Source organism: Atractosteus spatula, chromosome 21 (assembly GCF_055471065.1).
Source record: "Atractosteus spatula isolate fAtrSpa1 chromosome 21, fAtrSpa1.hap1, whole genome shotgun sequence".
Taxonomy (NCBI): domain Eukaryota; kingdom Metazoa; phylum Chordata; class Actinopteri; order Semionotiformes; family Lepisosteidae; genus Atractosteus; species Atractosteus spatula.
Window position 1 is genome coordinate 15,345,073 of NC_142726.1, and position 12,368 is coordinate 15,357,440.

Sequence of the window (12,368 nt, forward strand, 5' to 3'; positions counted from 1 at the left end):
TTTAATTTTAATAGTCATATTAAGGAACATGTAGTTCTAATGTTTTTTGTATTCAGACCTCAAAATTCCCTGGACATCCAACAGTGCTTTATTCTTTTCTGTTTGTTTTTAAGCAGTTGCATGATGATTCTCTTTGCAAAAATGTACTTTTGAAAGTACATTAACCAGAAAGCAATTATCAGAAATGCAGTTAATTTTATTACCACATTAACCCTTGCAAATTGCTTCTACATTTTATCTCAGCTGCAGCTGCTCTTTTATTGACAAGAACATTAAAGAGGATTTATCCATATTGTAGCTGGTCTGTATTATGATACCTCTACTATAATAAAATCCTTAGGGACTGAAGATTTACATATAAAGTGATCTATAAAATGAGTTTTTGCTCTTATGCAAACTTTCTTATGTTCTTATTTGTTTTTTGAAGCATGTTCTCTTTAGCTGTATCTAATATCAGAATTATATTTAAGAATTTGTTTTATTAAAACGTCTTCTAGTGTGGGACATTTGGGTGCAGGAGGCAAGGAGAAGGGGCTGTAACAGGCCTACAGTTTCTTTCACAGTGCTGGGAACTGAGGACAGAAAGGATTTACACGACTTACTCCCAGATGCTTCACCATTAAAGTCAGCTGAAATACATTTGCAAAACATCCAGCAGAGACAGAAAATTCGAAGATAGTCTAGATTTTATTTTTTTTGTTTTGTTTTTAAAAGCAAATGTATTTTATTATTAAATCATCAAATTAAATAGTACCAGCCTACATTTGCAGCAGAATGTCAAAAGAAACTGCCAAAAACAACTTGAATGGAGCTGCCGCTAGTACCACATTCGTCCTGTATTAAACCAGTTTAAACCACAAGACATGTACTTGCACTCTGAATGAGTGGCCACATTATGCCACATCCCTGATTGATTAAATTAATGTCTTGAATGCTAGTTTGACAAATCGCAGGCTTGGAGGCATTTTTTTTCTTGCATTAATACAAGCCTATGGCCATTTCTTGGTTTGATTTGTAAATTCAGATGTAAAACAAAAACAGTGGTTTGAAAAGGTAACTGAACTGATTGGGAGCAGGTGAGGGTCAAGTTCCCAGCATGGCAGGCCTCATTCATTCTAAAGTCATTTTACTTCAGATGTTATTTTTTAATATGAAAGGCTGATTTTGCATGTTCTAACATGTGGCAGTAATGATTACACAGATCTTCAGTAGCGTCAAGGCCCTTCACATGCTGTGAAACGTGTACTTTCATTCAGTGAACATACTCAGCTGAGGTAATTTGAAAATACATACTGTTAATGACACTAATCAGTTCTTGCACACCTTGAAAGGACAACATATAGAAACAAGTGTAACTGAGACTCGGTAATGAATGTATCAGTTTTTGTGTTCCTTCGGACCCTCCTGAACACAACAGTCTGTTAATGATGTTTTCTTTCTGTTCTCCCTGTGAATGAGGTGCATGCAAGTAGTGAGGGTTATTTTAATTAAGTGATAATTCTTAAGGGAGCTGAATTTATGAGTCAATAAAGGTCCTGTGGCGTCTCTATAAACTGTGAGGCCGAAGGCTGGGCTGTTTATTCAGTTCAATAAACTACTAGGTCTTTACCCACAGTCCCCCATCTCCACCCACCACAACCTCCCACCCTTGTTCACTGTGAGGCAGCAAGACGCCGTTGTCTCAGCGCTCTCAGGGAAAGCTCACCTGTACAAGGACCTCTAGAGGTTTTTTTTTTAAGTGTTCTAATATTTCATTACTCGTTTCCACCAAAGTTACCCATTTGTCTCCCTCTGGAGTCCACAAGGTGATTCTCTGCTGTTTTGCTTTCCTTACAGTTAGCAAGGGGTATTGAGTTGGCAGTGCTGAATGACCACCTAGTCAGGCCAAAGGAATTCTACCAATATATAAGTGAGAGAGACGAGACGATACAATTTAAATTTACTTAACATTGAACAACTTAAAAATATGAATTACTGGCTATATATAATTGCAGAAGGCTCAATTTTGCAAAGATTTTGCTCACCTTTTGCAATCAGACAAATCACCTGTTTACTGATTTTTAAAGTTTTAATATGCTTTTAACCTTTAATTTGCTCATTCTTATTAGCATTATTCTAAGGTTATTTTTAGAAAAGGGTGAACTCATTGAACAATAAAAAAAAAAATAACAATAACGGCCCATCCAAGCTACCTTTTCCTCTCTTACTGCCTGACATTGCGGCACATCAAAGTAAAACTTCTTGCTTCTATAAAATAACCTTTCTGAAGAAATGTCTAAATCCCGTATTTGCTCTTAAAATCATTGCACTGTTTCATTACTCTTGCAACGCCAGCTGATCTGTGAAACATTTATTTTGTTGCCTGGAAACTCATTATTTAAAAAAATGCCTTGCAGTTACAGAAGAAAAATATGAGGCAGACACTAAGGAAAGTGAAACCCGTTAAAAATGTTAATTTATGGTTCTGGGCTGTTAGTAATTTGGCTGCACTACTGCGTTATCGCATAAAGTAAAGTAGGACAATTATATTCACGGACACAGCTAAATGCCTTTTATTGTAAAGAAAGAAGGGGGGTCTATTGCTTTTTATTGTAAATATATGCTCTAAACCTGAGTTCAGCACCAGATGTGGAAAACAGAATTTCCACTTTTAGTTTCAACTCTGTGGGAGGGAATCAGTCCTAGCATGTTATACCATACCCAGCTGAAAGAAAGAAGGGTTTTGCAGTTTAGGGCAAGATCTTCTGTGGCCAGAATGTTCAGATTCTGTGTGCCAATGTACAGATTTATCCATACACTGCCATCAATTGATTGTTCATGATTTATAGTTGGGTTATGCAGTTGTAGATGAGTCTGCCAATCAGAAGAGCTGCATGCTGTTCTCTGCTGTACCCCTATAAGTGGCCATGTTTGCTTGTTCTACTAGCACGTGATATTTAATGCATCTTCAAAACCATTTTAAATTAACCTCATTTGAATAGGCCTTTACACTTCTATTTCTCCTGGTGTTTCCCATGTATGAACAAAGCAAAAGGAAATACAGTAGTCTCCAACCCTTGATGTAACTAAAAGTTGATTTAGAAAGCAAAATGCAGTTTTGTCTCAGGAGTTTTCAACATTTTTGAATTACAATGATGTGACTGTAATGTATGAAATTAGAAGTGAATGCAGCAGTAGCACAGCTGTAAAAAAAAAATCATAATATTCAGATTTATCCATACACTGTAAGTATGTTGTAAATAAATACTGTCGATTTAAAAAAAAATGGAAGTTCACAAAGTGTCAGACAGAAGCATCTGGAAATCACCTTGATAGTCATGGGGTAAAGGACACAGGTCACAGAAGCAAAAAACTCAGCACACCATGAACATGGAGGAAGAGAGTAGTCTGAAAAAATATCATCCTCAATGATTCTAGTGATTGTAGCTATAAATAAATCCATAAGACAACCCAGTTTCAACTGTGGTGTCCAACATCAACAAGTTCAAGGGAAATGGGATGGCAGTTTCCCTCAATGTAGTTGGATGCTGAACACAAATTTGAGTTGTCGCACAGTCTCACCAGGAGTATGATTGGTACAGAAAGGTGAATCTCATGTTGAAAAAGAACATCATCACTTCTGCAACAGAAGCAGATTTGTTCTGCTGTAGAGTTGTTTTGCATCCTTTGGTCCTGGTGTCCTAATTCGATCTCAGGGGCAGACGGATTCCAGTTCACTATTTTTTGCCATTTAGCAGTCATGGCTGTTTCTTCATGCGTCTTGTACGTAGTGCCTGCAGACTTTCTGTGACCATTACAGGTGTTAAAATTGTAATACTTTTATTTTTAAGACTGAGGTTGAAGCTGTGACCCGCAAGATGGAAGATATTAAGCAAGAATATGAGATGAAACATGAGCGCTTAGCCCAGCTGCTCGACATGAGAGCTGCCCGAATCCGGAAACTAGAAGGTATATCAAAACCATAGTTTTACATTTATATGCCTACTGCCCGTGTATTTAAAAAGTTCTTTTAAACTGTAATAAGAACTTGAAAACACGAAATCCATGGAACTTCATTTTAAAATATTTACTTTGTATGTGTTTTCTTTCTGTGTTTTCTTTCTTCTCTTTTCAGCATGGAATAAACCTATTACTTGTTTGTTTACTCTATTTACTACTTATTTTTATATGTGTAAATATATATCTTTTATATATACACTTTATATTCTATATTTTCTAATATACACATTTTTTATAGTACCATCTTCTTATCCCTCACTGATGGTTTACTTTTGCATTATTTAGATTATTTCTATGGTCCATCTTTTTACAATTCACCCATGGAGTTCTGAATACATTTCATTGGGATATTTTAATTGCCGAGACAGAGCAAATATCTACAGCTGTAAAATACTGCTGTGTCAACAACGAAGCCAGAGACCATAATATTTTAAGTATTTACTGCTGTGGTAAACATGATTATTTTAGTTCTGTTAAATTTCAAGCTGTAAATAATAATAAAACAAACAAAAAACTGTGCACAACACAACACGAACATGGCTGACACCCGCTCACAGTCTGCATGACACATGTTGCACAGAGTACATATTCATGGTGGCCCCTTCTGTGTTCAGCCTAAATCGTCGCACTTTTTTTCTTACCCGTGAATAATGTCTAAATATTTGTAATCTGATTTGTTTGGCTGTGAGCTTAGAAATATCACAGTGTCACTGCCACACTGATTTCTGTAAACAGATCTGTGTGAGCTAAGGTAAATGTTGTGCTAGATACCAATTCAATGACGCACATTTACCATTGTATATATTTTTGTGGTTTTCCAGGGCAATGGTAAAGTGGTAGCAGACCTTTTCTTCTTTATTGCTAAGTACACTTTCACTAAGGCAATTCATTTACACAGGATTATAGGAGGCTACTAGTCAAGAAATTTTACTAGGAACACGGACTGCAGTACAAGAGTGTTATTTTGTTAACAGATAAAGCTCACTATGCAAAGAACAAGTTCTTAATACCGTATGTGACCTTTATTCTGTCTTTTTCTTTTTCTACATACTGTACTATACATTTGGTACAAGATTAAGATGCATTTTTTAATTTTGAGGTGATTTTGTAAGAAGTTTAAACAGATCAAATTTGACTTTGTATGGGCTGAATTACTTTGTTCTGTTACTGCTCTTTGCCTCTTTGCGTGTGTAGTGCAGTGATTTAGAATGTAGAACCCTGAACCAGTCAGAGCACTTTGTGTCATGAGCTTTACAAAAGACATCTGGTGCACACTCTGCTTGATGCACTTGTGCCAACATGAGCACATTAGGCGTTAGACCAGCTCTTTCAACCCTAATATAACACAGAGCACATGACAATGAAAATCGAAACCAGTCTGTGCACTGAAACATTTGCACTTCAATTCTTGGTGAAATGTCTTTCCCTGGCCAATACTTGCCGAAACAATCTTGATCTTTATTGAATTATGAAGGAGACATTGCACAACCTTGTACCAGAGCTACTTTCAAATCTACTGTGGTTTAGATAGGGGAACTGCTAATTTATACATTATACAAAGTGGCGCTGATGTGGCGCAAAAGTGACATAATGTTAAATAATAGCATTTCACAACAATACCAAATAGTTACAGATTTTCTTGGCAGACTGCCCTTGCCTTGCAGGGACTGGCCTGTATTCTAGAATTGCTATAGATGATGCTTTCCCTTTAGGAGGTGCTGTTCTCTACTAAACTTGGCTAAAACTGGTCAGAATACAGATTAATCAAACTTGTTCTATTAAGGTTTTATGCAAAATAAATTGAGGCCCTTGTAAACAATTTGCAGCACTTATTGCAAAACAGTTATGGAGCGTTTGTGGATCACTAGATTTTATTATTTTAATCTTGATGTACTTTCAGAGTTTTATAGGGAAATAATATAATAAATGTATTAATCTCAGTGCTCACCACAGAGCTAAATATCACATACTTAAATGTTTTACTGCTGCCATATAAGAACACAGTCTTTATATAAAACCTAATCCCCCATAAACCCCTGGCTCTGCAAGTTATACTTTGTGACTGCCTTAAAAATAAATTGAAATTTGAAAAATACTTTTTTTTAATCATCAATCTTTCAAACAGCCCAATTAAAAGACATTGCTTACGGCACCAAGCAGCACGTATTCAGGCCCGAGATTACAGATGAAGACCAGGCAGATGAGTTTGACGAAACAGTTCACCTGGCGAGGGGAGAGAACCTGTTTGAGATCCATATCGGCAAAGTGCGCTTCTCCCCTGAGGCTCTGGAGGCGCTGGGGGACCAGGAGCCCACCACGTTCTGTACGTACGCCTTTTATGACTTCGAGCTGCAGGCCACCCCAGTGGTGAGGGGCTCCCAGCCAGCCTATGACTTCACTTCCCAATACGTGGTGCGTGTGGACGACTTCTTCCTGCAGTACCTCCAGACCGGCGCGGTCACACTGGAGGTGCAGCTTGCCAGCGGTGTGGATTACCAGACTGCTGCGGCCGGCCAGCTGCAGCTCCGCGAGATCCTGGACAAGAATGGCAAAGTCTTTGGCTCTTCTGCTCTGGTGGGTAAGTGACCATCGCCCACATGCAGTATCACTTGGTTATCTCTGTCTTTTTGCCAGCCGACATTAAGTACATAGCCGACTCATCACTGTCTCATGTGGACCAAATTGGAAATTGATCCACTAGTGATGTTATTTATAATTTATTCATCGCCAGCTACCTTGGACTTTCTGTGTATTTTTCTTCTTGATGAAAGGCTTTATTCTAAATAATGCATTCCTTTAAGCTCTTAAGAAATTTCTGCTGTGGTATTCACTTTAAAAGTCTGTCAGTCCTAGACGAGGACAGTTTGAGAATCAGCTGTGTGGTCCGATGTGTACGTGTGTTCTAGAGAATAGCAGGCTATGCCAGCTTTAATACTTGGGGGGGGGGGGATATTTTAGCCAAAAACAAAATATTCATAATGTATGCATTAATGTTTTTTTTTTCCTTAGGATATTAACATCGATGACAGTGGTCAACAAGGCAGAGATATATCTTAGTGCAGTGTTTCCTCAGTGGCCCTGAACTGTCAGATTGCCAGGGTGGTCGTCACCAAGTTATTGACTGGCCTCATTTCTATCTGCATAATGCTCAAGTTTTATTACTTTCTTCCCGGCCTGATTTTCACAGCATCCCCACACGGCCTGACTGTGAATCTGATGCAGCCACCACCCTGCTTCATGATTTTATTATCCCTATAAAAGGATTTTGGGTGAAATTTTATCATCTGGCAGTTACAGTTTGCAAACTAAATACAGTTACATCATTGTACCCACCATTGTGTTCATGAAGTAAATGACTCACTAATTCTAATTAGTATCAGCACAGAAAAGGGGACTTTTTACTTTTTTATTGAAGTATACAGCTCTATTTTTCATCACTATGAAAATTAATTCTAAAGTTATATATAAAAAATATGTCAGTACATGGAATTATTTAGTTTTATTATTTCTGTGGACAGAGGTGTTGTAGGGTGGTACTGAGCAATCCAATACTATCATTATTAGTTTAAAAAGAAATAAAAAGCCTTAGATAGTTGCATAGACCAGTTATGGACTATTCTGTCACTCTAAATTGCTTTTCTCTATTAACTGTGTTTCACTAGAGTAAAATTAAAGTGCTGAAAAGAAACTCATGTATTGGTGGCTGGAGGAGAAATAAGACAGATTTCCTCCCAGAAAGAATGAGCTTAGAGCATTAAATGAACCCCTAGTGACATTTACAAAATCAGTTTGGACTAAAAAGGTTTAACTAAATTGACTTTGCGACCCAAAGTCAATAAAATTATTTAAAGATAATGTGTGTAAATGGAAGATGCTTGCATGCTGTTCCATTGAGTCTTTACTGCTCTGTACACAAGCATGAATCCATTTCAGAAATCAATTCCTAAGTTCCACAAGCCATATTTTATATATATTGTATTCTGTGTATTTTTTCAATAGATATTGTGGACTCTAAGGTTAGCTTATTGTTTACAGATCCTTTTTCTAACGTTTTAATAGTCATTCATTCTAGAGCTGCTTCTTTTGCCACAGAAATCAATGCCTTGGCTGAATCAGCATTAAATCATTCTGCAGTTCAATATGAATGTGTCTTAGCTAAACCCATCCAAGCTATAACTGCAGAGCTCAGTGTGTATCTGAGAACATTTAGTTCGTGAGGTTTGTGTTTTTAAAAAATAATTTCTGTTGCCAGCCAAGCTGTGTTTTACAAGTAGGAACCCACTGCAGTTAAACTTCGTGGTTTGGTTTGGCTGTGTGTGGTGGCACAGTTTTGCCCTGGCATTCATCCTTGCTTGCGGTTTTCCATGATTGAACAATAAAACAAACAAACAAACAAACTTATAAAGCTGAGGCCTGAAAACCCATCACACAAAAAAGAAATCGGATGATTACAATGACTGCACTAATTTAAATTGCAGGATAGAGATTATGTGAAGTTATAATTTATGTCTCAAGCCCATTTAAAGTTTCGATGCTCTTCAGTTCTCTCTGGACGAACACTGGATATGTCACTTCTGGAAAAATGCTGATGGTTATTAACATAGATCAGGCCAACCAGCCTGTGTCAAGTGAAAAGAAGGTTTTCTTCTTGAAAAAGATTGTTCATGGCTGCAGTGTTTATTGCAAAGTGGTGTTATGATGTTTACTCTTTTCTGCAGGTGTCAGAGGGGATATAAGTGCATATGGCACAGTGGAGTACTGGCTGCGGCTCCGACTTCCTATGGACCAGGCTATCCGCTTGTACAAAGAGCGCATAAAGGCTCTGGGCTACCTGAGTTCCAATCAGAGAGACGTACATCAGACACAACAGGTACACTGCACACTCCTTAAATACAGTTCAGGGGCCAATTTCCTGCTTGACTCCTCTTCAGATATTATATCCGATTCATGGGGTCAAGTGATAAAAGATGCTTTCGCACTGTTGGTTTTTTTATTTATATATTGGCATAGATAGCTTGAAGAAGGACTCGTCGATACAGAGAATGCTGCCCTCCTTGCTTTCACGCATTTGTTTTTTCTGTTGGGTTAATCGTACACTTGGCCTTGCTGTTATTGTCTGCAGTCAAAATGCTGCTCTCCCCCGTGTGCTTTCCTAGGCTCTGGCAGCCCCTCCTCTCCTCTCCCCGCCATTGGCTGAAGGCAATCTGAACGAGCTCCATATCACAGTGCGGCGCTGTAATAACCTGAAGGCTCGGCAGCCCGCTGCGCAGCCCAGCCCATACGTCATCTACAAGTTCTTTGACTTCAGCGACCACGACACGCCCATCATTCCCAGCAGTAATGACCCCCACTTCGATGACCACATGAGTTTCTCTGTGCCAATGAACGCTGACTTGGACCGCTACCTGAAAGCCAACTCACTCTCCCTCTACGTGTTTGATGATGAGGACACCCAAGGACATCTGTATTTAGGAAAAGCCAAAGTGCCTCTTATGTCTCTAGCTCACGATAAAGGCATCGTTGGTAAGGATTTCTTTCACACATATCAGTCTCATACCTGTTAAGACGTGTTCCCCCATCATTTGAAATTTCCTCTGGGCTGTGTATTTTAAGGAGTTATATTATCCTTTGCAAAGCACCAGGAAAAAATTTAAAAGGTACTTAATGGCACATAATTACGATTGCAATTTTAAGTACTTGGGCAGGGTAACCTAATTGGTTCTTACTATGTTTAGGCCCATCTGTTTTCACAGCAGTACACTAACTCCACATAAAAGAGGGTCGAAAAATTCTAATTTACAGTGAGTGTGTTAGACACACCTATTTTTAATAAATGCTTGCGCTTAATAGTGCCTAGTAAACTTTTTTTTTCCCCAAACTAGGAAATTAGCCAATTACCCCTATGGTTAATGAGCAGCATATTTTTAAAAAGAAAATATCTCAGTGAATATTATTGCTGTTCTGTAATACTTTGGCGTCTTATATTTTGTTCTGTGTTTTATTATTTCTTCTAGGCTAATTAAGAGATTAGCCATTGTATAAATTCCTGAGCACTCCCAAATGTCTTTTTTGTGTTTCCAAGTTATTTTCTCTTTATGGCTACCCTTGTGAAAATAAGCAGCCATTGACTAGGATCAGTGGTTAGATGGCTCATCAGCAACATTTAGCAAAACCTTTCCACCAATATGTAACGTAGTAATATGTCCTGTGACCAAAGAAACAAGCTGTTAATAATTATAACATTGAAAAACAAGTTATTCATTGGTTTAATCTTCAAGGTTGGGATTCAGCAAGCTCTTGAAATATAAAAACCTTGCCTAAAATTCACCATGAAGCAAAGGTTTTCATCTGGTGTTTCAGTATTCAGGAAGTCGTGTGTACAGTATGTAGAACTACAGGTATTCAGAACGTTTGTACCATAGTTAACAAGAGGAGTGTTACAAGTGATCCAGGCATGGTGTCGTGTTCCCTGTATTCACAGGGACGTTTGAGCTGCTGGATCATGATAGCCAGACAAGTGGAACCATCGACGTGACTTTGAAATGGCGGTTCTCTTACCTCCCACCGAGCGGCTGCTCCATGACAGTAGAACAGGCCAGGTTTGTGCCCAAGGAGGTTCCAGAGAAGTTAACTGCCGAGGAGGAAAATACAGGATCGCCTTCTTTAGCCCTTTCCCCCACGTCCGTCAGAGAGGTAATGATCAGGCTGAATTACCAGAGTCACCACACTCTTGTCTATCCCCCAAAAAACTTCCTACAGCTTATGTGAAGGGGCTGGTCATGGATTGGATTGCACTGGGTACCGGTCCTGTGCTGAATAACCGTAATTAATCTTTTAATTCGTTAGGTATTTCAATATGAGTGTTTTTAATTAGTCTCAAAAGCCATTAAAGCTGTGTGAACAGGAATCTTCATCTTTCAGATGAAGTGGGCCTGACAGGCCGTATCTGCTGCTTCTGAACACACTCAGACACTGGTTAGAATACTCAGTGCTTGCTGACATCATCTGACCCCGACTACTGTGTTACATAGTAGCTGTGACATACAGGGCAAAGGGTGACTAACATCTTGGCCAAGGCAATTGTGGGAACTGTTTGTGGAATAATTGAAACCTTTAAAAAATAAATTACAAAATGCCATACACTTTGATTCGCTTATTTTCTTTAACTTTCCTGTTGTGTTTAAAAGGTCAGTGTTGTTAGATTTATCATTAGCTTTTCCGCTCTTACAGTTAGTGGGAAGCTAAATGAGAAACATGTCTTCGGCAAACCTCAGTAACATTTAATAACAGCAGCACTATCTCACATAAATATAATTAATCGGTTTGTTTTATGTGTTGGTTTTTTAGGAACAGATTATTTATGACAAACCAAAATAGACATGCTGTGTCTGTGCCTAAGTGCATGCAGGCACCAGAGAATCTTCAGTTTACAAAAATTCTGGATAATTTGGATCGTAGATTTGGTTGCTTCAGTATGAATTTTACTTGGTCTATTTGTGTTCTCCAGATCTAGATAACTGTAATTAAGAACACTCAAAAAGATGTATTTTTAAGACTTACTAAGATGTAGACATTCTGTTTGAGAAGGGTGCTCTCTAAACATGACCTGGAACTTTACAAAGGTCTTGATTTTGGTATAGAATCACTTACCTGTGATCACTACGTGTACTGGAAAAGCCTACCGGCCTCATAAAGAAGTTGTAGGATATTGCTGTCCCTCACATCTAGGCATCTATAACTAGTCATTTATTTTCTGCCTTTGAACTAATAGCATTTGTTTTAAGAAAATAGAATTCATTAAACATAAAGCACAGATGAATTTGTTCCTTAAGCCACAGAATGTCCTGTGGATGTCTACAAGACCTGAATGCACATCAGTTTTCACAAAGAGAGGTCAAAATGTGCATGGATTTTCCTTTTTATGCAACTTAGGTAAAAAAAAAAGGCAGTTTCCCATTTTTTCTTTTTGAGATTCTAAGTTACAAGACAGTACTGGTCACGTGTTAAGAAAAACAAGATTTGTGTAGTTTTGCAATATCATGTACTCTTTTGTATGTGTTTTGGTCAAAACATTGTTTTTTTATTTTTTTAAAGTAAAATTCTCACTTTAGGTCAGACATCCACAGATCATAACCGTATTTCTTGCCTCCAGATTCCTCAGCCGAAGCCCAGACGGCAGGTACTTTTAAAGGACAAAACATGTAGCAAGAAAGTGTCCTTCGTTGACGTTAGAGCACCTGAGAGTCCAGTAAGTAATGGCAATACGTTGTTTCATTTTTAGTTTGTTTGATTAGAAATGAAAAAATAATATTAATATTTAAAAAAACATGCTTGTTCATCAGAATGTTTTTGTGGACTGTATTTTGTCC

General features: G+C 38.0%; 1 protein-coding gene across 2 annotated transcripts in view; it reads left to right on the forward strand.

Moving 5' to 3' along the window:
• Window positions 1-12,368, forward strand: part of rpgrip1l (RPGRIP1 like) — a 58,381-nt gene that overhangs the window by 22,440 nt on the left and 23,573 nt on the right. For both annotated transcript variants that reach the window (XM_088938723.1, XM_088938724.1), the window contains exons 13-18: window positions 3,831-3,948; window positions 6,125-6,577; window positions 8,718-8,869; window positions 9,156-9,522; window positions 10,481-10,692; window positions 12,152-12,247. In XM_088938723.1, the coding sequence (XP_088794849.1) occupies window positions 3,831-3,948; window positions 6,125-6,577; window positions 8,718-8,869; window positions 9,156-9,522; window positions 10,481-10,692; window positions 12,152-12,247 (1,398 nt within the window). The remainder of the gene's footprint in view (window positions 1-3,830; window positions 3,949-6,124; window positions 6,578-8,717; window positions 8,870-9,155; window positions 9,523-10,480; window positions 10,693-12,151; window positions 12,248-12,368) is intronic.